General features: G+C 36.6%; 1 protein-coding gene across 7 annotated transcripts in view; it reads left to right on the forward strand.

The window, feature by feature from the left end:
• KYNU (kynureninase) overlaps positions 1 to 27,919 on the forward strand; it is a 152,703-nt gene that overhangs the window by 62,465 nt on the left and 62,319 nt on the right. For 5 of the 7 annotated variants that reach the window (XR_010118859.1, XM_055261596.2, XM_055261599.2 and 2 more), the window contains 4 exons: positions 8,855 to 8,916; positions 10,244 to 10,315; positions 11,668 to 11,742; positions 14,635 to 14,781. Coding sequence is in view for 6 of the 7 variants with exons in the window: in XM_055261596.2 (XP_055117571.1) it covers positions 8,855 to 8,916; positions 10,244 to 10,315; positions 11,668 to 11,742; positions 14,635 to 14,781 (356 nt within the window). In the remaining variant the exon portion in view is untranslated. The remainder of the gene's footprint in view (positions 1 to 8,854; positions 8,917 to 10,243; positions 10,316 to 11,667; positions 11,743 to 14,634; positions 14,782 to 27,919) is intronic. The other 2 variants (XM_055261597.2, XM_063631319.1) reach the window with 1 other exon arrangement.

Genomic DNA, 27,919 nt, shown 5'->3' on the forward strand with positions numbered 1-27,919 from the left:
CCCAAAGTGCTAGGATTACAGGCATAAGCCACCTCGCACCTGACCTTTCTTCCAAATTTTTAATTTTAATTTTTTTATTTTGTTTTTTATTTTTATTTTTTATTTTTGAGATAGAGTCTTTCTCTGTCACATAGGCTGGAATACAGTGGTGCAATCAGCTCACTGCAGCCTTGATTTCCTGGGCTCCAGCAATTCTCCGGCCTCAGCTTCCCCCAAGTACCTGGGACCACAAGTACATGCGACCATGCCTGGCTAATTTTTGTATCATTGGTAAAAATGGGGTTTCACCATTTTGCTCAGGATGGTCTCAAACTCCTGAGCTCAACCAATCCACCTGCCTAGGCCTCCCAAAGTGCTGGGATTACCCTTCCCAGCTGCCAAATTTTATTCTTAAAGAATACTACTTGAAAGTCAAAATTACTCCATGATCCATGGACTGCAGAATGGATATTGTGTTAGCAAACTTGAAAAGTTTAATATCCTTGTACATCTCCATCAGAGCTCTTGGGTGACTATGTGCATTGTCGATAAGCACTAAATGTTTTGAAAATATTTTTTTTTTCTGAGCATTAGGTCTCAACAGTGGGCTTAACATATTCAGCAAACCATGCTGTAAATAGGTGGGCTGTTGTCCAGGCTTTGTCGTTTCACTTATAAAGCACAGGAAGAGTAGATTTAGCATAATTCTTAAGAGCCCTAGGATTTTTTGAATGGTAAATAAATATTGGCCTAAACTTAAAGTCATTGGCTACATTAATCCCGAATAAGATTCTACCTGTTCCTTGAAGGTTTGTAGCTGAGACCTCCTTTCTAGCCATAAAGTCCTAGGTAGCATCTTCTTCCAATAGAAGACTCATTCATCTACATGAAAATCTGTTGTTTAGTGAAGCCTGCATCAATGATCTTAGCTTGATTTTCTGGGTAACTTGCTGCAGATTCTCCATCAGCACTTGCTGTTTCACCTTGCACTTTTTGTATTTCAAATAGCCAACTTGAAACAAGTTTATTAGTAATTTCATGGTACCCTTTTGTGGGCTGATTCTCACCTCACCCTTCCCCGAGGAACTCCTTTGAGTAACGTCAAACAGTATATCCTTTTGTTGCTCTTTTTCCAGTCAGCCTTACAGACCCCTGACACAACCAACCTGGAAATGACCTCAGTATGTGTAATCTTAAGTCATCTTGCTAACACAGACACCTCTGAGGTTCCCAAGAAAACTTCAGTGGAGTTCTCTAAACTGAAACCTTGAGAGAGGAAGATTTTCAAGTAGGAACCAGACAGATTCACTTAGAACTTGCCACTACACACCTGTGTTATAGAAGCATTCCATTTTTTCTATTGCAGATGGGATTTCCTCTTCAAGCTTACTATACTGTGTCTTTTTAAAAAGTAGTTGAAGACATCAGAACAAAAGCTAATGTCCCAAACAGCGCTTCCCTGGATATTGCTGTTTCTTTAACAGCCTTTTTCCCAGCTCTTCTGAAATGGTCCATGACATTGCCTTTCTTGCTCATTACCTTGATCCATTGAATGGGCCCAAAACTTCGGAATGCAAAAACATTCGTTCCATCGACTTGGTTGAGAAAGATGATAGGTCAGGTTTTTTTCATCCATAGGTTATCCTGGGAATACTTCATTTGGGCCCAAATGAGGGATTGTTCCAAAGAAGATTGAAGAAGCAATTACTCCTTCCCCTAGTAATATACTCTTTGGCAATGATTACAGTTTGCATTTCTGCTGATAATGCTGTGTACTATAATTATATGTGAGTATATAAGAAACCTGGGGTAAAACCATGGACTTTCTCCCTTTTGCTGGCATCATCTACAGAAATACCATGGGCATCATGAAAGGCAGTATAGCTATAGGCTGAAAAGAGCAGGGTTCAGTTTGCTGCTGTCATGATGCCCTGTTGAGAGACTGCTCTTCAAAATTTCTTGTATCATTGGGTCCTCCAAGCCAGGCCTGGATGCCTCTTTATTTACAAAGAGTAGTTGCCTCTATTTTCTCAATTGAAACGACCAGATTTTTAAGATCTAATAATTGTGTCCACTGAAGAAATCATCAATAAAAGGATCTGCATTTCATGATACGCAAGTGCACCTGGACCCTATGCAGGGTGTGGCACTGCTGTGCCCTGGTCACTGCCTGGCTCCTATGCTATGTACTCCTCTTCCTGGGACCTATGTCCACCTTGAACTTCTAAGTTTCTTTCCTTCAACCTTATGAGCCAACCTGTGCTAGTTTCACACTTTTCTTTTACATCTTCCTTACCTGTCAGGCTTCAAAGAATTGAAGAGAATTGAGGCCTTGCTCTGATTTAGGCTTTGGCCTAATGGAATGTTGGGGCTGGTTTGATCATCTGACCAGATCACTCAAACTTTCTCCATATCAGCAATGAGGCTTGTATTAGTCTGTTTTTAGCTGCTGATAAAGACATACCCAAGACTGGGCAATTTACAAAGGAAAGAAGTTTAATGGAGAACTCATAGTTGCACATAGCTGGGGAAGCCTCATGACAGTGGCAGAAGGTAAGGAGGAGAGAGTCACATCTTATGTGGATGGCGACAGGCAAAGAGATAGCTTGTGTAAGGAAACTCCCCTTTTTTAAACCATCAGATCTCATGAGACTTATTTACTATCAGGAGGACAGCACAGGAAAGACCTGCCCTCATGATTCAGTTACTTCCCACCAGGTCCCTCCCACAACATGTGGGAATTCAAGATGAGATTCGGGTGGGGACACAACCAAACCATATCATTCCACCTTTGGCCCTTCCCAAATCTCATGTCCTCACATTTCAAAACCAGTCATGCCTTTCCAACAGTCCCCCAAAGTCTTAACTCATTTCAGCATTAATTCAAAAGTCCACAGTCCAAAGTCTCATCTGAGACAAGGAAGGTCCCTTCTGCCTATGATCCTGTAAGATAAATGGCAAGTTAATTATTTCTTAAATACAATGGAGGTACAGGCACTGGGTAAATACAACTGTTCAAAATGGGAGAAATTGGCTAAAACAAAGGGGCTACAGGCCCCATGCAAGTCCAAAATCCAGTGGGGCAGTCAAATCTTAAAGCTCTGAAATGATCTTTGATTCCATGTCTCCATCTGGGTCATGCTATGCAAGAGGTGGGTTCCCATGTGGTCTTGGGCAGCTCCAACCCTGTGGCTTTGCAGGGTACAGCCTCACTCCCAGCTGCCTTCACGGGCTGGTGTTGAGTGTCTGTGGCTTTTCTGGGCACATGGTGCAAGCTGTCAGTGGATCTACCACTCTGGGGACTGGAGGACAGTGGCCCTTTTCTCACAGCTCCACTAGATGGTGTCCCAGTAGGGACTCTGTGTGGGGGCTGCCACCCCACATTTCCCTTCTGCACTACCCTAGCAGAGGTTCTCCATGAGGACCCCACCTCTACAGCAAACTTCTGCCTGGACATCCAGGCATTTCCATACATTTTCTGAAATCTAGGCGGAGGTTCCCAAACCTTGACTTCTGTGTACTCACAAGCTCAGCACCACATGGAAGCTGCCATGGCTTGAGGCTTGCACCCTTTGAAGTCACGGACTGAGCTGTACCTTGGCCCCTTTCAGCCATGGCTGAAGTGGCTGGGACTCAGGGCACCAAGTCCCTAGTCTGCACACTGCAGGTGGGCTCTGGGTCCCACCCATGAAACCACTTTTTCCTCCTAGCCCTCTGGGCTTGTGATGGGAGGAGCTGCCATGAAGACCTCTGACATGCCCTGGAGACATTTTCCCCATTGTCTTGGGGGTTAACATTCTGCTCCTCGTTACTTATGCAAATTTCTGCAGCTACCTTGAATTTCTCCTCAGAAATTTGGATTTTCTTTTCTATCGTGTTGTCAGGCTGCAAATTTTCCCACTTTTATGCTCTGTTTCTCTTTTAAAATGGGATGCCTTTAACAGTACCCAAGTCACATCTTGAATGCTTTGCTGCTTAGAAATTTCTTCCACCAGATACCCTAAATAATCCCTCTCAAGTTCAAAGTTCCACAAATTTCTAGGGCAGGGGCAGAATGTCACCAGTCTCTTTGCTAAAACATAACAAGAGTCACCTTTGCTCCAGTTCCCAACAAGTTCCTTATCTCTATCTGAGACTATCTCAGCCTGGATTTCATTGTCCATATCATTATCAGCATTTTGGTCAAAGCCATTTGACAAGTTTCTAGGAAGTTCCAAACTTTCCCACATTTTCCTGTCTTGTTGTGAGCCCTCCAAACCATTCCAACCTCTGCATGTTACCCAGTTCCAAGGTTGCTTCCACATTTTTGGGTATCTTTTCAGCAGTGTCCCATTCTACTGGTACTAATTTACTGTATTAGTCTGTTTTCATGCTGCTGATGAAGACATACCTGAGACTGGGCAGTTTACAAAGGAAAGAGGTTTACCAGAGAACTCACAGTTCCATGTGGCTGGGGAAGCCTCACAATCATGGCAGAAGGCAAGGAGGAGCAAGTCATATCTTACATGGATGGCAGGAGGCAAAGAGAGAGCTTGTGTAGGGAAACTCCCATTTTTAAAACCATCAGATCTCATGAGACTTATTCACTATCAGGAGTACAGCACAAGAAAGACCTGCCCTCATGATTACGTCCTGCCAGGTCCCTCCCACTCGAGATAAGATTTGAGTGGGGACACAGCCAAACCATATCAAGGCTGTTGGTCTTTCTTATCATTCTTGTGTTCACTGAAGTAGCAATTTTAACTTCTTTCAAGAACATTTTCTTTATATTTACAACTTGGCTGTTTGGCACAAGAGACCTAGCTTTCAGCCTACCTCAGCTTTTGACATGTCTTCCTCACTAAGCTTAACATGTCCAGCTTTTGATTTAATGTGAGAGGCATGTGACACTTCCTTTCACTTGAACACTTAAAGGCCATTGTAGGGTTATTGATTGGCTTATTTTCAATGTTGAGTCTCAGGGAACAGGGAGGCTGGAGAAGTGGGAGAGAAATGGGGGAAGGGCTAATCAGTGGAGCAGTCAGAACACACAACATATATTGATTAAGTTCTCTGTCTTATATGAATGTGGTTTGTAGCATGCCAAAATAATTACACTATTAACAGCAAAGATCATTGATCACAGAAATAATAATAATAAAGTTTGAAATATTGCAAGAATTATCAAAATGTGATACAGAGACATGAGGTGAGCACATTCTTTTGGAAAAATGGCACTGATAAGATCAGTTGATGGAGGGTTGCCACAGACCTACAGTTTGTTTAAAAAACAAACAAAAGGCCAGGTGTGGTGGCCTATGCCTATAATCCCCTCAGCACTTTGGGAGGCCAAGGCAGGAAGATAGCCTGAGCTCAGGAGTTTGAGACCAGCCTGGACATGGTAAAACCCTGTCTCTACCAAAAATACAAAAAATTAGCTGGATGTCCTGTAACTGAGGTAGAAGGATTGTTTGACTTTGGGAGGCAGAGTTTGCAGTGAGCTGTGATCATGCCTCTGTACTCCAACCTGAGTGACAAAATAAAACAAAAAACAATGAAGTGCAATGAAATAAAGTATGCCTGTACACTAAAAATCAGTCTGTTGTAGCTCTTTGATGTTAAGAACACTAAATTCTTTAGTGCCTTTAGGTCATATTTGTAGTAAACACTTCTGTTAATGTTTTGAAACTTTACTGTTTGCACCACCCCCAGTTATAAGTGTACACATTCTTGCATGTTGGACTAACCCTGTCCTTGGACAAAGGTCAGTAGCAGGTGAAGATTGCATTTTGTGATGTGCTCAGTTAAGTTTAATTTAAAGTGGTCCATTGTACAATAATGTTTGTATATGTGTACAGACAAATTGTTCAAATCAGGAAGGGATTATTTACAAAGAGTTGGCCCAAGTGTGAGGAGGCCATTGAAAGTGAGATAAGGGAAGCTCTATACCAAGTATAAGTGTAGTTTAATTCTGCCCAGCACATCTGGAGGGGAACGTGTGTGTAGGTGCATCACATTCCCAAGCAAGAAAAATTTTAGGTGATTCAAAATGAACACTGTATTGTTTGGAGAACCAAAATGTCCAGGAATCTGTATCGTGTTTTGTTCATTTGTTTTTGTTTTTTGAGACAGAATCTCCCTCTGTCACCCTGGCTGGAGTGTACTGCTACCTCTCCTGACCCGCCACCTTCCCCAGGCTCAAGTGATCCTCCAACTCAGCCTCCCAAGTAGCTGGGAACACAGGCATGCACCACCACATCCAGCTGTTTTTTGTATTTTTAGTAGAGACAGAGTCTCACCATGTCTCCCAGGCTGGTCTTGAACTTCTGAGCTCAAACCATCCACCCATCTTGGCCTCCCAAAGTGTTGGGATTACAGATGTAAGCCATTGCACCCAGCCTATATTCTAATTTTCTTTTTTCATTTATGTTTTTCTTTTTCTTTTTTTTTTTTGTTTATTATTTCTTTCTTTGTTTTTATTTTTGCTTTTTTTTAGATGCAGGTTCTCACTCTGTCACCCATGCCAGTGTGTGGAGTGCAGTGGTGCAATTTATAGTTCACTGAAACCTCAAGCACTCTTCCTGTCTCAGCCTCCAGAGTAGCTGGAACTATAGGAGCATGCCACTACACCTGGCTAATTTTTAAAAACTGTTTACAGAGACAGAATCTCACTATGTTGCTCAGGCCCATCTTGAACACTTGGGTTCAAGCATTCCTCCTGCCTCAGCCTACCATTATATCCATTTTAATCAGAATATAATATTTAAGCAAAAATGGAATGTCTGAACTTCTACAGAAAGCCTCCTTTTTCCTGCCTCTTCCATTTCTTGATTTTATTTGTGATAATTATTTTTTGTTTTATTTTCTCCTCACTTTATTCTTTAAAATGCTTCTCTTTCTACTAATTCTGTATTTTTCTTCATATTACTTTTTCTTTCCTCCTTCCACTCACCCTGCCATTTTTTTTAAATAAATGGTTTTCCAAAAAGATGTGTACAAATAACAGGGAGTCAAGAGTAAGATCAAGTTACTTTAGATAGTGTTTGTTTTAGAAATAGCAGTAAAAATTCACACTATAATTGTTCTGTGGTCAACAGGTTTATGCAAACCTATCCCCCAAACCGGAGGAAGCTGAAAGGCCCAAGAAAGAGACTGACAAATCTAGTTTCTCAGGAAGAAACATTTAATAGTGAGTGAGAAACAGAAGTCATGATGTCCTGGCAACTGGCAACAAGATTAGATAGTGAATCCCCCCGCACCATTACCCACCGTGTATGACTTATATGTAAAATATAGGGAAGGATTGTGTGGAACAATTGAAGTCAACCTCTCAGGGAAAGGCAAGAATGCTATGTGAATCTGCCTAAGGGCAGGATTTATGGTAGCAGTAGTTAAAATAGAAATCTTAAAGGCATTCCCAGAATAAGGGTTACCCAGAAGTCAACATGGCAGATTAACACCCAATATAGACTTGCTTTAGCCTCCACAATAATGTAGGGAAACAAATATAATGAAGATGGCAGTATTTTTTAAACCATATTTCAAAGAAATCTTGTCTTTGGAACATGGAGAAGAAGGCATGTCACTATATGCAACATAAGCTTATATTCATATCTTAGTATATCTAAGACAAATTTTATTTAGTTCTAGGAATATACAGTGAGATTTTTCTTACTGCCCCTTGATGTTAGATATTATTCACCTTACAATGATCAGAGATACATCTTTTAACATCCACCACTTGTTCATCAACCTCGTCTGTCAAATGAAGAAATCTACGTGGCAAATGCAACAAGAAGTTTTCTTTGACCCAATAAAGATACAGGCCCTTCCTTAAATGGCTATGTTGAAATATAAATTCTTAAATTATATACTTATCTACATGGCTTCTCCCCTCTAGTGAACTTATCCTGGAATCTGCCTATTAGATTTATTCTATGTACTGTCTATTCTTTTAAAATGGGACTGTCTCAGAAATATCCCTCTGGATACAAAATGTAGGATTTGTGTTATACATTTTCTCCAACATCTAGTTCAGCCTTAAAACATTAAGGTACACATCTCATTTTTCTCAGTGACAGTAAAGGGGCATAATTTCTATTACACAGGTCTAATTGCCTTGAAGAAACATCGTAAGAACTCAAAACATGGAAAGTATTATTATTGTTGTGATTATGCTTTGAATTCTTAAGTAACCAATGTATTCTCTGTCTCTGGGTCGGTTTCTAGTGTCAAAACCCTTGTTAGCAGGAATTAGATCAGATTATATTAATAATTATATAGTGGATATCTTACTTTTGCATATTTTCTCATCAGACAATACATGTCTATATTATCTTTCATCTCAGTGTGTATGAATAAATGTCAGAGCTATTTGGGTCATACTTTGCTATGCAGCTGTTTTGTTTTGTTTTATATTTCACTGTAATAACAGTGAGTTATGATTCACAAAGTTTGCCTCCTTTTATAAAAGGTGCATTTTAATTTGATGTTAGAAACAACGAACTTTAAAAATGTAATTGGCCTTAATATCTTTTTAGATTCCTTTGAAGATATACTTACCACAAAAATATGCTCCTTGGGAATTTGACAATCGAGCTGATAATAGGATATATCATTTTTAGTTTACAGGCAAAAGCAAATGCTTCATTATTTTGTTGTTATTTACTACATCATAAAAGAAATATAATTTTAGCTAGCTATGTGCATCTAAGTCCAGATATCATTTGATAAAATGAGTCAAATGGGAAAACTTCCATTTCTTTGTGATGACACCTCAAATATGCCCTTATCTCTAAAGACATGAAGAATGATTGAATGAAGCCTTCCTACTTTGTTTTTTCAGTATCTTTAGACATAATAGAAACATCTAAATTATGATATGTTTATTTTACAGGAGCCAATGAGAAAGAAATAGCCCTAATGAATGCTTTGACTGTAAATTTACATCTTCTAATGGTAAGTTTTCTTTCCCACTAATGTTTAGAACACATTCATTTACAGAATCTGATGTTTTTCTATCTTTAGTTCATGAGCTTCTGGCGGTTTACTTATTTAAAAATAAATTGTGAGGTTATTTTCATTTTTACTAGGAAATGCTGGACCATGATATAATAGCTTCTTCCTAATCATAGAAGAGTTGACTCTTGAGAAGAGCTTTAGAATAATGAACAGTTCTTGTCTGGGAAAATAAAGAATAAGGGCCATAATGGGTAAATAGGCAAACTACATGCAAGCCTACAAAACGGTGATGTGTAATGCTAGCAAAGCGCTGAGCTTTATGGAAAGACAATTTTCCAATAGCTTCAGCACAGTGAGTTAGTGGATCAGTATACTTTTGTATATTAATATAGGTTAAAAAAGACTTGGAGAATTAAATTTTTAAAAAGGGGTCTAGTACCTTAAATGAGTTAATGTGTTTAAGGTAATTCTTACATCTTACTCAATAAACAGTTTTACCTTAAAGTGTCAAATCTATTATCTATTTGGGATATTGTGTTAATGGTGACTGCCCAATGCTTTGAAGAATCTTGACTTCATCTTTTTAAGTATGTTTTGGAAACATGTCTACAAGTTCAGATATCCCTGGATTTGACTCCCAGCTAAATTACATAATGACTATTTGAGGTTGAAAAAGGCTTTTGGCATCTCTAAGTCTTAGTATTTTCCTTTGTAAAAATGAGAAAAATAATATCTACCTCAAAGATCTGCATGATAATTAAATGTAATAATATGTGAAAATTGCTTTCCTACCCTGGCCACTGATCAACACTCAGTTGACAGTAGCTATCATCTTCGTTGTTATTATTGTCAATATCACTCTCTAGGAACTGTGTGGAGAAATGAAAGAGCTTCACTGAACAAATGAGCTACTGTCAATACAAATAAGACATACATAGACCATTTCAGTGTCATGCCATCAATATTACCATGAAATGCTTTGGGAAGATAATTTTTCAATTAACATCTTTTTTTGTTGTTAATCATCAGACTTTTAAGTTTCATCAATTAATATATAAGTAAAGTTTGAGGATTCGTTATCTCATTCACATTTTCCCCCGAGTTTGCTGTTTCATTGATAAGCAAATTGAGCCAATATCTTCTTTCTCTTTGCAATTCACTGGAAACACAGCTAATTGAAAAGGTAGCCCTGACAAACACTTAAGATGTTGAGTTAATTAATGTCTTTAAAATACTGGAGATTACAAAATGAAAGTGTGACATAAAATGAACAAATGTATAAATTGTGCATTAATGCTTTCTCAATAAATCCATTTTATTGCAGTTATCATTTTTTAAGCCTACACCAAAACGATATAAAATTCTTCTAGAAGCCAAAGCCTTCCCTTCTGATCATGTAAGGACTTCTTCAAATTGTATTTATGTTCTTTCTACTCTTCCTAGAGCAGCGTTATCATTTGCCTGACTTGAATGTTTACTCACTAGGCTTTTCCAAGCAATCTTACAATAAAAAGGTCTGTCAAATGCTTTTGATTAAATTTTTCTAATAGATTATAGCTTTATTTCTTTTGTTAAAGTAAAACACGTGTTAAGGGAAGAGAGGATGGAATAGGAACATTGATTTATTAGTCTTTTTAAAGACACTGAGGAAACCACTGGTCTAAATCAAGTGCAGTTATAAATGTTTTATTAATTCTTGTTGCTCTTTTATTTTATGAAATCAAATCAATACAAACCCCAGTGCTTAACCCGTTAGCTAAATAGAATAGGAATATAAACTTTTATTTGTTCAGTTTGTTTCCATAGCATGCTAGCATAAATGTTGGCCCATTATTATCAAAATATTATTTATTACAGATTAAAAATATTTCTTGTGATTTACTAAAAAAAAGTCACATTACTTTACTTGATGATGAGATGTTTATTATTACTTGATAAGAAATTTTATGGTTTCAGACACAAACACAAATAAAAGTACATTGTAAGTCTGGGCACAGTGGCTCACTCCTGCAATCTCAACACTTCAGGAAACCAAGGCAGGAACACTTGAGCCCAGGAGTTTGAGGCCAGCCTGGGCAATATAGTGAGACCTTGTCTCTATAAAGTAAATAATAAATAATTAATTAATTTTGAAAGTACATTTTATATTTTAGTTTTGGTGTTAGAGAAACTTTATTTCTCTACATCATTGCTGTCTATTATTCTAGCTCTTGTAATTTTAGGGCAAGTAATTATGTCAAAAGGAATAAAACCCTAATATCTTACTAAAATGGATCAAAATCCTAATAGCTACAAAAGATTCCAGGTCGGTGTGGTGGCTTATCCGCATACATATCTGGTACTCTTAATGAAGTAAACTTCTTAATGCCTTTTTTTAGCTAACTTACTCTTCCTAGGGTAAGCCATTTCTATATCCTATGTTCAAGCATGACAAGTCCCTACTATTCACTTTGCTTATTTTCCAAATTCTGGTTTTGACTTGGATTTAATTTCTTATTCTAAAATCTCTTATAATTCCTTAAGTCAAGGAGATCCCTCTGTTTTCATCTATCTCAAAGAATGTTCAGAATTCTATATGTGAATTTTATTAAGCGGTTCTTCTCTGTTGTGTATTTTGTTTAGGTGTTTTAACCTTCACCTTGGATTTAATATAATAATATGCCTTTATTTTTACTTTATTATTTGTTATTTCAGTGTACTTCTGTGCTCTCAGCTTGATTTGATAAATACATCATCTTTCCTTTTTAGTATGCTATTGAGTCACAACTACAACTTCACGGACTTAACATTGAAGAAAGTATGCGGATGATAAAGCCAAGAGAGGTATATGAGAAAGAAAGAAATATTCATCATGCTTTGTTTAATATTGATTTTTTTCTTCATTTTCCTCAAAAGTTTATTAAAATCTTCATTACTTTAGTGGAACTTTCAAGAAAGCATGAAGGAGCTATACTTCTGTTACTATTAGATCATTTTGCTTAAAATAGAGAATAACTCAGATGTGTATTTATTTTCATTTTTCAAGGGCTAGCCATATGGCAAGCAAACTATTTTTCTGTTAATACCACTGGAGTCTGCCATATTCTTCAATGGGATGGGAAAAGTGTGACAAATTTAGTATATCATTTTTAATTTCAAACGTCATGCCCATGGGTGCCATTAAAATCCTGCTAAAGACCAGAATTATTTGTTGAAATGGAATCGTGACTATCTTTCATGTCCCCTCTTATTCTAAGTATCAAACATTTTCTTTGTGTTTAGACTAGGATAGTGGAGAAAGGGATGTGGTATAAGGGGAAGAGCTTGGGCTTTACAGTCTGGCTAATATGTCCAGTGAAATCTCAGACTCTCCAGTGTACTGGGTATGTGACTTTGGGAAAGTTACTTTATTCTCTGAGACTCCTTTATATGTAAACAGATAACAAAAGCATGTGTCTAATCAGGCTTGACCTAAGATCTAAATGTGTACTTTACATTAATAGAGATATAAGGCTCACAGACTTGACATTTAAACCCTGCAGCCTGTGTAATTTGTCACCAGGCGAATCATACAGAATAAATTTTAAGTTTCACATAAGATGCTCCCCGGCCACTAGTCCTTTTACTTCTTTCAACCAAGAATTACTTTGAATAAATTAAAGATGTACTCTATTCACTTCCATTTGCCAACATGCAATAAATTAATGGAATAAAAAGTTCTCACATGAAAGGATATAAATTGTTAATTTCTAGCAAAAATGAATATAGCTGCTAATAATCACATAAGTGACCAATATTGTGGAGTTTCACGAGTTACTCATAATCTTGGGACCGCTGTTGAGCATTACCTAGAACAAGTCAACATGAGAGAGGGCCATATCCTGTCATTGAGAAATGTATTTCTTATGTGCTTAATACTGATTTTTTAAGATATAAATTAAGCATTAATATCTATAATATTTTCCTTACCACTTTATTGGAAATTATGGTGGGTAAACCTTATTAGATTATTTTAAGAATAAAGAGTTTTGGATTGCCAAGTTATTAATTTTACTTACAATTAATGAAATTCTTTTCTTTATATAAAGTACACTTCACTTAATAATTCAGATATTTTAATAACAATCCCATTAATATTGGGATGCCAATTTTTATTGATGCCCATTTTGTAAACAAATTCCTGGCTTCTTCTAGTAGAGAGTGTATTTCACACCCACACATGTACACACTCACACACACACACGTACTCTCTTAACATGGAGCAGAGTAATTGGCAAATACCAAGATAATTAAAATTAAAAGTAAACTATAGGATAATATCTTAATGAGCTTCCCCCAAATATTAATGTAATTAATGATGCATTGACCTCAAAATCATGTCAGACAGCACTGGAGAAAATTCATGGCTGGGTGCAGTGGCTCACGCCTGTAATCCCAGCACTTTGGGAGGCTGAGACAGGCAGATCATCTGAGGTCAGGAGTTCAAGACCAGCCTGACCAACATGGAGAAACCCCATCTCTACTAAAAATACAAAATTAGCCAGATGTGGTGGCACATGCCTGTAATCCCAGCTACTCAGGAGGCTGAGGCAGGAGAATCACTTGAACCCGGGAGGCAGAGGTTGTGGTGAGCCAAGATTGTACCATTGCACTCCAGCCTGGGCAACAAGAGTGAAGCTCCATCTCAAAAAGAAAAAAAAAAAAATATGAAAACTTCAGATTTGCCAGGATACAGGATACACATAGGTACTTTGTATTTAACTAATTTTTTCCAGCTCAAGTTGTTTGCAAGACCAAATCTAAATTCATTCACAACTTTTAGTAAGTAATCAATTATTAGTTGTAGTGGAAAGATATAAGGAAAAAACCCCTCTATTATAGTCAGTTTTATTGATATTTTTCTTCTTGTTTGGGTCTTGAGCTTTAGATTATTTTGGAGGAGATTTTACTCTTAATCTAATAGAAGATATTGGCTAGGTAAAACTCAGATAAAAGATGTGTAAGTGTTATGTTTTCTTTGGTTTAGTTTAGTTTTGTTTTGTTTTCTTTTTGAGACAGAGTCTTGCTCTGTCACCCAGGCTGGAGTGCAGTGGCACTATTCTCGTGCCTCGGCCACCCAAGTAGCTGGGATTACAGGCATGCACTACCATGCCTGGCTAATTTTTGTATTTTTAATAAAGACTGGGTTTCACCATGTTGGCCAAGCTGGTCTCGAACTCCTTACCTCAAGTGATCTGCACACCTTGGCATCCCAAAATGCCGGGATTACAGATGTGAGGCACCGCACCCGGCATGTTTTCTTTTTTTGGAAAAAATAACAGGATATTAGATTGATAAATGCAATACCAATTTCTGATAATTTATCTTGCTATACAATACTTCATGGACTTCTTGCACTTTGTGGTGTTTCATTAGTCAGGAATAAGGAGAAAACAACTTATAGCTGTGGAAATAGTACAAATTAATTTTTTAAAACTGGAGAATAAATTAAGCAATTAGGCTTTTGCAGACTTTCACCTTAAAAGCCACTTTTCTACTTTTTCATTATCATTTCTTAATAATAAAAATTATGCTCAAATGCTGCTCTTATGCCAGATTTTTAAAGAACCTTAATCTGAAAAAAAAAATCTTCTATTTTGTAATGCAAAAGAGCTCATGGTGAAATTTAGATCGGCAATATGAAATTACAAATTTATTATTATGGATATGACCTAACTTGTGCCTAACTTGATTTAGGGGGAAGAAACCTTAAGAATAGAGGATATCCTTGAAGTAATTGAGAAGGAAGGAGACTCAATTGCAGTGATCCTGTTCAGTGGAGTGCATTTTTACACTGGACAGCACTTTAATATTCCTGCCATCACAAAAGCTGGACAAGCGAAGGTATGCGTGCCACTTACTTCTTCCCACCTTACTCCAAACATCACTCTACTTAAGAGTGTTCTAATTGCATGACTTGTGAAGTACTTTAGCTTGTGTCTGAGTAAAACTATTTCAAAAGTTAAAAAAAAAAGAGCCTTGGGCCGGACGCCGTGGCTCACGCCTGTAATCCCAGCACTTGGGAGGCCAGGGCAGGGGGATCACGAGGTCAGGAGTTTGAGACCAGCCTGACAAAAATGGTGAAACCCCATCTGTACTGAAAATACAAAAATTAGTCGGGCATGGTGGTGGGCACCTGTAATCCCAGCTATTCAGGAGGCTGAGGCAGGAAAGTCACTTGACCTCGGGTGGTGGAGGTTGCAGTGAGCCAAGATCGTACCCCTGCACTCCAGCCTGGGCAACAGAGCAAGACTCCATCTCAAAAAAAAAAAAAAAACAGTAAGCCTTACATTTTTAAAAGAAAATCTGTATTCTTTTTTGCTTCAGTCATCTTTATTTAAACTGCTTTTTTTTTTTTTTTTTTTTGCCACTTCTGTGGTCTCACCTTCTTAGTAGCAGTTGCTCTATGCATTTGCCTCTAGTCAGCAGACCAGGCAAGCTGCAGGTGATGCCATTGGTACTTAGCTGGTCAATCACCAGGAAGCAGACAAAATACTTAGGATAGGAAGTACATGCTAGGTCTATTAAAAATTCAGCTCGTACTTTGTCATACTATAAATCATTCTAAATATAAATCAGTTTTCACTTAACGCTGAGTATCTAAAGATGAAGAAATGCAGAATTAAATTTTATCAGTAGATCAAATTTTATACAAGCTGCTTTAAGGAGGCCATTTTATTCCTAAGACTCTTGAAAATTGTTTATACTGCCTGTGACGACAGCTTTATTTTTTTCCTACCCACTACTAAATCACAGTTAAATTGTTTTGAAGTCGTGTCTCTTTGTGTTTGTAAAAAGTGTTTTTAGTATTTATTTGAAAAAAAATTAAAGGGGCAACATTCAACAGTCACAATTTGCGTTTAAAATCTTTAAATAGCACTTCTATTTCATTTAGCAATCAAGCCATGTATTTAAAAATGTGACAATTGAATTTTATTCTGAATATTAGTAAGTTATGGGATTAATATACGTGTGAGGTCTAGTTAATATATTCAGTTATTGAAGCTAATGAATGGAACTAATGAAAAGATATTTAGCATTGTTGTCAGCAGTCTCTGGGCATTTCTAACAACGACTTCCAACTGGCTTGATGGATAACTCTGAAAGTGGTGCATTACAAAAGATATAAAGATAATGTCTTCTTAATTTAGATATTAAATGTTAAGCACCAGAATAAAGGGAGGCCAATAAAAAAATCATATTTTAAAATGTTATGCAAGTAATCAGCAGCCCCTGCTTCCTTAGTATACATGTATGTCTCATTACCCTTCCTAGATATGAGACAGCAAGATACAGAAGAAAGACCATGGGTTTCGATCACACAATCTGAGGTTCAAATCTTGGCTAGGTCATTTAATTGTTACACAATCTTGAGCAAGTTACTTGACATCTCTCTTTAAAAGTGCTAATTTAACACTACAGCACCCACCTTATAGGTTCAGTGTGAGAATGATGAATATAAAACACCAAATGGATTGGCACGCATTCTGCTATTAAATAATGGCTTCCTTACCTTTCTATTCTTCTCAATTAATATGACATTATAAAGTGATTGAGATAGACACTTTCTTTTGTTTCCCATTGAAACACAAAATAAATTTGTTTACTTTAGGTTTTATATGTAAATCTCATACTTAAGTACTTTGATTGCTAAAGCCATTTGTTAAATGTTTTGCAGGCTTTCTTTAACTTAAAAAATATAATAAATGCCTACCAAGTTAGTCTCATGGAACTGTCAGTCAAACAAATGAAGGTAGGAATGAGCAGCTTTAAATGTAACTATGAAGAAGCAATCAATACTATGGGAATCAAGTGGGGATATAGCAGATGTAGATTTATCCATTATCAAGATTATTCTAACAAATTTTTACCCTCTTGCTATAGTTCCTCCTATTGTCAACCAGGGTGAGGCAAAGTTCTTTGAAATGTAGACTTTGGTAGGTCTTTTCGGTGGTCTAGTCATCTATGAATAAAACTAAAGAGAGAGGCAGGGAAGAAATTACAGGTGTCAATCAAGAAAGAGATAGGAAATTCTAGGAACAAAGGGCATAACACAGTCACTGTTAGATTTGGACATGTGAGGCAAAAAAAAGTTTTCAGAAATAAAGCATGGTGGGAATACAAAATGATGGGGGGATGGAGCAATGAGAGTCAATCAGGAGGTTCTGAAGTAAAATCTTCATAGTCATGTGATAAGGAAGAAGAAACAGAAATTGTGAAAAATATTTTAATTTAAGAAATGTATGTATACCAAAAACAGCATGAATCATAAGCAAATAGCTTCATGAGTTATTTTGAGGCCTTGTAAACATCTCCCCTATCAAGAAAAAAAGTATTTCCAATACTCAGAATCCTCAATTGTGTCTTCTTCCAAATACTACCTGTTACCTTCTGTCTCTGTCCACTTGGGCTGCTATAACAAAAAATGCCTTCAACTGAGTAATTTAAAAACAACATAAGTATATTGTTCACAGTTCTGGAGGCTGGGAAGTGCAAGATCAAGATGCCAGCAGACTAGGTGTCTGCTTAGGGCTGCTGTTTGTTTCACAGATGATGCCTTGTTGCTTTGCCCTTCCTCACATGGCAGAAGGGCTAAGGGAGCTTTCTAGAGCCTCTAATACAAAGGGACTAATTCCATTCATGAGGAATCACTTAATCATGACTTAATCATTTCCAAAGCCCTGACCTCCTAATACTGTCACATTGGGTATAAGGTTGTGACATATAAAATTGGGGTCTGGGGAGACCAACATTTAGACCATAGCATCCCCCTTTCAAATTTATAATTCCCCTAACTTCTAACCACATAGTCAGCTTTGTCCATTTTGAACTTTATATAAATGCATTATTTTGTCTAGTTTTGAACTTTATATGAAGGCATATACAGGTTGAATATTCCTTACCTGAAATACTTGGGACCAGAAGTATTTTGGATATTTTTGGATTTTGGAATATTTGCGTTATACTTACTGCTTGAACACACCAAATCTGGAAATCTCAAGTGCTCCAATGAAATTTTTATTCTTTGAGCATTCTGTCAGTGTTCAAAAAGTTTTGGATTTTGGAGCCTTTCAGATTTCTGAATTTGGGATTTTAGATGCTCATCTTTTATAAAGTTTTTTTTGTGTTTGGCTTACTTTTATATGTGTGAGATTCGTTCATGCAGTATCTAGCAGTACTTTTGTTTGTTTTTGTTTCTATTTCAGTGTATTTTTACATAGTATGAAATAGATCACAGGTTTTTTCCATTTTATTTAGGGTAGATATTTGGATTTTATTTTCATTTGAGAACTACTAATGTAATAATATACGCTACTCTAAATATTCACATAAATTTTGGGGGGTACACATTCATATACATTTCTGTTAAGTATATACCTAGAATTAGAATTCCTGGACCATAAGGTATTTGTATATTTATTTCTAACCAATAATGCCAATCCTCCAAAAAAGTTGTTCTTCTACCAGCATGTATTAGACTTTATGTTTCTCTACAGCTTCACCAATAGTTACTATTTTCAGTCTTTATAATTTTAGCTGTTCTAAGTAGTTTGCAGTGGTAATGCATGGCAGTTTTATTTTGCAGTTCCCTGATTATTGATAAGATTGAGAATCTTCCAAATATTTGTTGATTTTCTATATATCTTTTATGAAATGCTTGTTCAAGTGTCTTGCCCATTTTTCTATATGGTTAGCTTTCTTTTCCTGATTTGATTGTAGGTGATAATAGAAACTGATTTTGAAGGAGAGAGAAAATACATGATTTCCAGTGGTCATCAAAGAAGAAAACTAATTCATAAAAAGAACAATTGATAATATGACTTTGATTCACACAATGGATTTAAGATACTGAGGCTTTTCTTAACAGAGGAGGCCTGAGATTGTAGCAAGTGGGGGAGACCAAGGAAAACAGGTTAGAGAACTCAATCACAAGGGAAGGCCAGCATGTGGCAAGAGATATCAGTTTGAAGATGCTTCTCCAAGATGAAGATGTGCCAACCCATCTTTTTGGAGCTCTGTCTTACTTCCATGTTTCTATATTTTTCATATTCTGTTACTTGTTTCTACTAGGAACTTCTTTCCTACACCCACTAATTGTAGATGTTTCTGAGTGTCCCCTGCATTATATCTCTAGTGATTTTTAACCACTGCCATAATTCAGCTACCACTGTCAAGTGCAGACTCCAGGCTACTTGTACAATAGGAAATAGCCTGCATCTCCCCACTACATCTAGATGTCCTATATGTACCTTGGGATCAATATGGTCCAAAGAGATTTGTGTCATCCACAAGATGTCTCTACTGTATCATCATGTCACCATCTTTCTGGACCAATACACTCAGCTTTTCTGTTCTTGACCTTTTTAACCTATCTCTTATTAATTTCATCCTTTCAGGGTCTGTCTTTATTTTAATATTTCTGAATCAAAGATGAATGTTTTCAGCTACAAGAAACAATGTTAACCTTGGGTGAAAAATGCAGATTTCTTTTTCTCACCATGAAAGACTTGAGACAAGGGGCTCCTGGGGTCCCTTCAGCAACTCAATTATGTCTGAGTGCCATCTCCCAAGTTTCGTTAGAGTTTTCTCAGACTTTTTCCATCACAGTCACAAGATATTTGTCTCAAATCCAGAAATCTCATTTCTATTTAAGGCAGAGAGAAGGAAGAAGGGAGAAGCAGCAGGGCAGCTTCATATGTTTCTTTCATCCTAAGTGCTAAATCTTTCCCAGAAAAAAACCTAGCAGATTCCTGCTAATGACTCACTGCTTCCTGAAATGGCAGCTAAGAAAGAGCATGAGTAAGGAAATATTTCATATCTATGGCCCTACAGTAGAGAGAGACTAAGAGGAAGGGGTTGGGAATGGGGTTGGGGTTGGCTAAATATAATATTTCTTATGTTCCTCAATTATACCTTCATAGGATCTCGTTGTTCCTAACCCATTTTCCTCTTTCCTCTTTCATTGCTCTTTTTCCTTTTTTTCTCTCCCTTTATTCTTCCCCCGTCTCTCCTTTCTTTTCGTCCTCTCCCTTGCTCTCTCTCTTTCTTTTTTCTTTTATCGTCTCATTTCACAAAGCATTTGAAACAATTCATGGAAAATTGACAAGGTGACAATAAGATATAAAGCAAGAGGAATCAAGATTATACGCCTAAATCATCTTGAGATATGAATAGACTTTCCCGCAAATTTAGATTATAATAAGAAATAGGAAATAAATAATGAAAAATATTTTAATAAGAACTCTTGATATGTTAGGTAGAATAGTTATTGGTTATAAATAAATACAGTCACAAATGTCTTCACAGTGATAGATGTTTATATTTTACTCATGCATCAGGCAGGAATTAACTTTCTCTCCATCCATTAATTCAGGTTTCCAAAAGATTCATGGTTGTGTCCTTTGGCTTTTGTGTCCACAGCCTCTGTCTGGAGTCAGTCAAAGGAATGCACACTAACTTCTTTAAGTCTTAGCTTAGAAATGGCAACATTTACTTCCACTTATATTCCATTGACTAACACTCAAGTCTATGACCTTTTCTGGGAAATGAAGTATTACTGCATGCTCAAGAGCAGCTATTAGTTTTGCTACACCTGGAACTAGTTATTGTGTGTTCCTGATGGAGTAGGATACTTATTCTAAGACGCAGTATGGCATTTTCATTGACAGAATGTGTAGATCAGGAAGACACAGTCAGACCTGCACCTGACTCTAGGTCTCTACGTTACTTTTCAGCACAGTTTTAATTCACTTACTAATGTGAGTTATTTTGTCCATTTAACAAATTAGGAAAATAATAGTGCCAACTTCATAGGTTTGTTCTAAAGAGAATGAAAAGGTATACCATTTTAAAAATACTTAGTGCTTAGCAGATGGTAAGCACTTAATAAATGTTAGCAGTTGTCAACATATTAAGAAAAAAAATTGGACTCTCCAGGCTTGTTGGAAAAATAAATAATGAAGAAATGAGATTCTTTAGGCAGAAAGTAAAATATCCAGAATTTTTTATTAAAGACTGTCACTGAATAGTTCCACGCTAGAATTAAAAAAAAAAAAAGAAAAGAATATGCAGTTTGGCCAGGACTCAAGAGACTAGACTAAGTTTTTAAAAGTTAACAGATGGAACTTACAAAAATTTTAATAATCTTATTTTTAAAAAACTCAGCACAAACTCTTTGTACTCCTCCATCCCTTCCTAATTTAATCTAAAGTGGCTTAAAGCACATGGAAACTTAAATGGGACCTAGTTGTTAGGAAGAGCCAAATAAGTATTTATTGAATGAATGAATGAATGATCCCCTTAATTTCTCACATCTTTTACACATTTTAGTTTACCTATATGGATGCTGGCATATTTGTTTTTTTTCAGCTTACTAAAAGTTGAATGCAAATGGTGGTTAAAAAGAAGACCAAATTCTGCAAACTCCAACATTGTTTTATTAGCTTCTACTTCTTTGTGTGCCATATGATGCTTTGTTTTGGTGCAAACATCTCACATCTCTTAGACTCAACCATAAGCTGTTTAAATTATTAATAAATAATCACAATGATAGCCCAAGCAGTTTGAATAAAAATGAATTACTTCTGGATCCAGAATAATTTAAGGCAAAAATCAGAAATGTGAATAAAGTCATCATTAATAAAATCATTTAGTAAAATCACAGGTACCCAAACCACACTTAAATATGAATGTCCACCTCAGTGAACTTTCTGTTTATCCTCAGGTAGGCCTAATTATTTTTTAAAAACAATTTTGAGATTCTTTTAGAACACAAATGATTGAGTGATCAAGCCTCAAATTTCTACAGAAAGCTTGGCCGTGATGCTTTTAGTCCTGAAAATTGGAAATCAACTCTTGTAATATTATAATAGAATAATATCTCTACTATCTCTATTACAGTAGAATAATATCAATAATACATGGGATATCAGAACGAGCAATTAATTAGCTAGAATAAATCAGTACTAAACACTTTTGTGTACAAATATAAATTAGCATAATGTATGAAATTTTTATCCATAAAAATTAACCTCTTTCATAAAAGTTTAATACTGGAATGTTAGCTGGTAACAGAAATTGTTGACATTAGAGACATTTTGCTATTGTCACTGGCCATTCACCGAATAGGATCTTAGTGTATAAGAAGAGTCTTGTCTCTATTGTTTCTATAGTAGAACCATAGAGTAGCATGCATTTGGATCTTTTATCAGTACATATTTGGTCAGTAAATTATAATAAAGGAGTTGCAAATAGAAATACCTAATTTAACCTGGATTGTTAGGGTGAGACCTTCTTAAAGAAGATGAGATCTGAGCCAATTATAGAATGTAGGTAGAAATTATCAGGTAAAATCCCTTCTAGAAAGTTAAAAATATTGGTAGGATTGCAGGGAAGCAAGTATTTCAGTGTAATTTGTATAATTTTAGAAAAGGGAGGACAAGTCTATAAAGCAGACCAAAGGCCAACTAAAGAAGGTCCCACTACGGCATTTAGCTTTGCCCTGAAGACCCATGGAAAGCCATTGAAAGGTTTTAGCCGTTCAAAGAGCCATATTTGTATTAATTTTACAAAGAAATATCCTGCATATGGTGATGAGAATAGATTGGAATGAAATACAAGTGGACAAAAGGAGGCAATTGCAGTATCTTTGCAAGAATTTGAAAACTCTCTGTTGGGTGGGCGCCATAACTCACGCCTGTAGTCCCAGCACTTTGGAAGCCTGAAGCAGGTGGATTGTGTGAGCCTAGGAGTTTGAGACCAGGCTGAGCAACATGTTGAAACATCGTCTATATAAAAATTAAAATATAGCTGGGTGTGATGGTGTGTGCCTGTAGTCCCAGCTACTCAGGAGGCTGAGGTGGGAGTATCACTTGAGCTCAGGAGGTGGAGGCTGCAATGAACCAAGATCACACTATTGCATTCCGGCCTGCTGGACAGAGTGAGACCCTGTCTCTAAATAAATAAATAAATAAATAAGTATGCTTTGTCATTATGATACAGTTCAAAAGATGAAGGTATGAAAGGACAGATCCATTTCATGCACATAATTTTTTTTATCTCCTGGGAAATCATTTTTATTCATCCTCATTCCCTCAGTGACAATAAAAACAGGTTATGTGTAAGCATCAGAAATAAAGTATCTGTACTGAACTCCTGTAGTTTAGCTCACCTTTGGTTCTATTCACAGAATTCAAGAAAAAGATGTTAAACACACACAAACACACACATACATATATTTGTAAATGTTTATGGGTATGCTTATATATGTGTATATGTGTATGTGTATATATACTTGACACATATTTTCAGGGTGATAAAAGATATACTATATCTGCTTATGAAAAATATTGATTAAGGAATTTAGACCTGTATTTTGACGTGGGGGAAAATGACATAAAGCTTAGATGCAATGTTCCATTAACTAATTGGCCTTTACTCTTCACTTTGGAAATAGTGGAAGATTGTTTTGTTCAGACAGATAGTGAGCAATCTATAGTCTTAAATCCATGCAGGTGGAAGCCTAAAATATGTCAAATAAGTCAAAATATGTTGGTGAGGATCAGTGCCCAAGAATCTGAAAATTTTGAGCTGTTTCTAAGAAGTCTTCATCAGGTGTTTAATTTAAGCTTTTGATTAAATAGACCATTTGAGAAATAATGAGTAATTCTCAATGGAAATGAAGCCTGGCCTCCAGATGTTGTTATAGGATTACAGATCTGGGAAAAGCAAGCCTCCTGGTTGTCAATCAGGATCTCTGCTTCTGCAGCCACCCTTATCAAAGCCATGAGGGATATCTGTTTCTCCTAATTTAGCCTCATTCATTGGCATAACAGCTAAATTTAGGGCCTCCCGAAGGAAGTGTTACACTTAAGTTTTTTGTAGGTGATAGATGTTTCATAAAATACTTAAGTTGCCTAAAGCCCAGAGTATATTCTTGAATATTCCATTTTTCATGCCTCTTGACTAACCAAGGAAGGCAGATTTAAGTCTTTGTTAAACTGAAAAATGAAAGTTTTCCAATGTGAAATGTACACATCAGTTCTAATTTATTCTACCCTCCATAAAAATGGAAAAGGAAGGCTATGTCTCATGGCAATACAAATGGAATTCCAAAAGATCTTTGGGCAGAAAAAAAATTCCCAATAAAATGAGAGATTTCTTCCACACTATTCTCTGAAATTCACTTCTTTCATCAGTTAAATTATTTATACAAACAAGATTAGGGATGTCAACATGAAAGGTTAGTTGATTTTCAGAGAAAATATTTTCCCAGCAGATAATCTATCTTATGGAGGAGGGTGGTGAGCAAAGAAGATAATCATCATATTGTCTATAAAAACTGGCATCAAAGGAAGCAATTTAGAAGCAGTGTCTTTGAGAATTGTCCCATAGGTGTCTATGCAATATTATCAAATTCAGTATGTAAATAAATATTTTAAAATAAAGTAAATTTGGTTGAGGAATAGGCCATTCAGGTTGACACAGTAATCAGCAGAAAAATACCTTATGGGAGACTGTTCTTTTATTTTATATCTAAATGGGGCTATCTCCAGATATAATTGTCACTAGTACATGATGGATAAATTAAATACTTGCTTTAAATCCACTTTATAATAAGACTAGTAGGTAAATTGATGAATAAAGGTTAAAAGTCACCATGTGTCTGAAAAGTCCATTGGACTTTGTTGGGACGGTTGTGATTGGCACCATGTTTTGCCTACTTGAATTTCCTGCATCATGTTTCTCCCACAGGATGACCACTGTTCCTTTACTGTTTGTGGAATAGAATGCAAATAACTTTAGCTCTTTAAGATTTTGCATATGCTGAATTATCAATATCATATGTTCCACTGTTCTCCTTCACATAACTTATATATCAGCTAAGCCAAAAGTTGTATATATTCCCTGTCTCAATGTCCTACTTTGTACCTCCTTGTCGTCCTTTTTAGCTTTCCCTCCACCTACATATTCCCACAAGTGAAGATTCTCTTTTTTTTTTTTTTTTTTTTTTTTTGAGACGGAGTCTCGCTCTGTCACCCAGGCTGGAGTGCAGTGGCGCGATCTCGGCTCACTGCAAGCTCCGCCTCCCGGGTTCACGCCATTCTCCTGCCTCAGCCTCTCCGAGTAGCTGGGACTACAGGCGCCCGCCACCACGCCCGGCTAATTTTTTGTATTTTTAGTAGAGACGGGGTTTCACCGTGGTCTCGATCTCCTGACCTCGTGATCCGCCTGCCTCGGCCTCCCAAAGTGCTGGGATTACAAGCGTGAGCCACCGCGCCCGGCCCAAGATTCTCTTTTCCTCTATTTTCAGTCAACCATTACTTGCTTCACAGGTTACAACTTGTCCTAGAGATTTGCTTTGTGTAGGCCCTCATTATATTAGCAAACATGGTGTGTTCTTAAAATGTAGTCATATGCCAACAATAGGAATTCATGAGATTTCATATAAAAACTCCTGGTTTCAAATATCTTCCAAAAAATTAGAATTTTGACAACAATGGACCTTCATTCCTATAGGTGGCGACACTGGGTAGCAGCTCTGTCCCTTAGATGGGGCTTAAGCTCTTCAACGCAACATCCATGTTTACCCACTGAGCCCACCATTGAAGCCAAGTCATAGCTGGTGAATATATCTATATGAATACCACAACATTGTGTGTGTGTGTGTGTGTGTGTGTGTGTGTATTCATGCTTATGATATTCTTACAATGAAGTGTAAAATAAAGTATTTCTTGCAGGCCCAACTCATACATTACTTGACTGACTCTTGTAGAAACCTGCACATGAAATCCTTGACTTTTATTAGCAACATTTTCTCACTTTTCTGTATCAGGATATATCCGTCTTCCTGTTATACTTCCACACCATGATGAAAAATGTATCATTGGCCACCGTTTGCACTGTCTCATAATTACTTCTATGCCTATTTTAACTCTCAAATTTAGGAAGCTATGTCAGTAGAGTGTTCAATGACTGATTGAGGGTAGACCTTGCAAATTTCACAGATTCATGTGCTTTGCACATAGTCTTTCATCATTAAATACATACTTGCTAGACAAGTGAATGTATAAATGTGTGTACATCAGCAGTCAAGTGAGCCTCGTTGATTTGATGGAACAGTACTGCATAAAAAGCACAACTGTATTCCTGTTTAAAAAGAATCAGAAGCTTCTGCAGAATAACTTATAATGGTTAATTAGTCTAAAAAATCAAGATACTTTTTGTAAGTTTTGAGTTTTTTTTCAAATTCCACTTCTATTCTTTGACACGCTTAGGACATGCAGACTGCTCCATTAAGTCACTAAATATTAAATGAACTAAATTAAGCTTGAAAAATTACCTTAAGCTATTTTTCCCATCTTGAGTCTCTGAAATAAATCAAACAAACTACATTCTGTGTGAGTTCCTTGCTAGCCAGAGAAAGACTGTAGAAGAGAACAGCATGACTGAATTTATTTAATTTTTCTTGGTTTTCATACTTACTTTTGACAGTAAAGACAATTATTTTTTTCTGGTAAAAAGAAATAGCTGAAATTTGCTCTTTCAAGCATATACTTTCTTTAAAGTGGGGAGATTATTGTACCTGCAAATTACACAGTCGTTTAGGGGCTCAGGATTGGTTTGCTTTTCCTTTCTTCCAAACCCTTTACTCTTATCTATCCAGCCGTCAGTTCTAATACCTTCTCAATTCACACCTTTCCCTTAAATTTCATTAGCAAAATGCTCATTTTCTTCCCTCCTCTTATCTCTCATCTCTAGATTTGACAGTCTTGTCGATGTCTACTTTAAGCAAGCAGGGCTGAAACAGTGAATCTAGTCTCTGAAATAATGCTTCGTAAAAATGTGAATGATAATAGCTACAGTTGATGGCCTACTGTGTTTCTGGTACTTGACATGTATTTCCAATTTTCCTAGCAACCCTAACAGTAAGTTTTCACCACTGCTCATTTGAGGAGAGTGAATCTGAGAGAGTTTAAGCATTTCCTCAAGGCAATTTAACTGGCAAGTAAAGGCTAGAATTGGAGTCTAGCTATAGCTGATACCAAAGCTGTCTTTCTACAGTATTATCTTGTCTATATATAGATATGAATTTGCCATTTATAGTCAATTATGTAGACTACAGAGACAGAGGCCATATATATATGTATATATACATATACAGAGAGAGAGAGAGAGAAAGAGAGACTACAGAGATGAGGTCTCTATATATATGAATTTGCCATACATAGCCAATTATGTAGACTACAAAGACAGAGGTCTCAGATTACCAAGAAAAGAAAGGACCAAGAAAAAGTTTGTATCTTTGATGTTTGTAAATGCTGACACCAATTTGCCATTACATGATTCGTGTATATATATTATATACACACACACACACACACACACTAATCGTATATACATCTAATATATATTTATATATAAACTAATCTCATATATACACATTATATATATTATATATATATATAAACTAATCATGTAATGGCAAATTGGTGTCAGCATTTAAAAACATCAAAGAAAAAATATATCATCTTTTTTTGGTCCTTTCTTTTCTTGGTAATCTGGGACCTCTGTCTCTGTAGTCTACGTAATTGTCTATCTTGAGAATATTGAAAACCCACAAGTTTTACTTTGCTCCTAAATGTCAAGAAGGCATTGCCTAAATGTCAATAAGCATCAAAAATCTTTCTGAATGAGATAGTGCCAGCATTCATCAGTGTTCCTTCTCAGAACCTCAAGCCTACTCTTTCCAATTACCCTCGTATAGGGAAGCCCCAATACACTGGCCCCTCCATACCCCTTTTATCTCCTTCTGGCAGGTCTCTTAGGCAGTTGCTCCATTGGCAACAGCTCCCAGCAAGGATGGCCCCATTACCACTCCCATCCTCATACCTTCAGTGACCTTTAGGGTGTTTGCAGGCGCTTTCCCTCTAATTAAGAGCTTGCAAGCCTCTGTATGATTGGGAAACACAGCTGCAAACCA

Source organism: Symphalangus syndactylus, chromosome 22, assembly GCF_028878055.3.
Source record: "Symphalangus syndactylus isolate Jambi chromosome 22, NHGRI_mSymSyn1-v2.1_pri, whole genome shotgun sequence".
NCBI classification, from domain to species: domain Eukaryota; kingdom Metazoa; phylum Chordata; class Mammalia; order Primates; family Hylobatidae; genus Symphalangus; species Symphalangus syndactylus.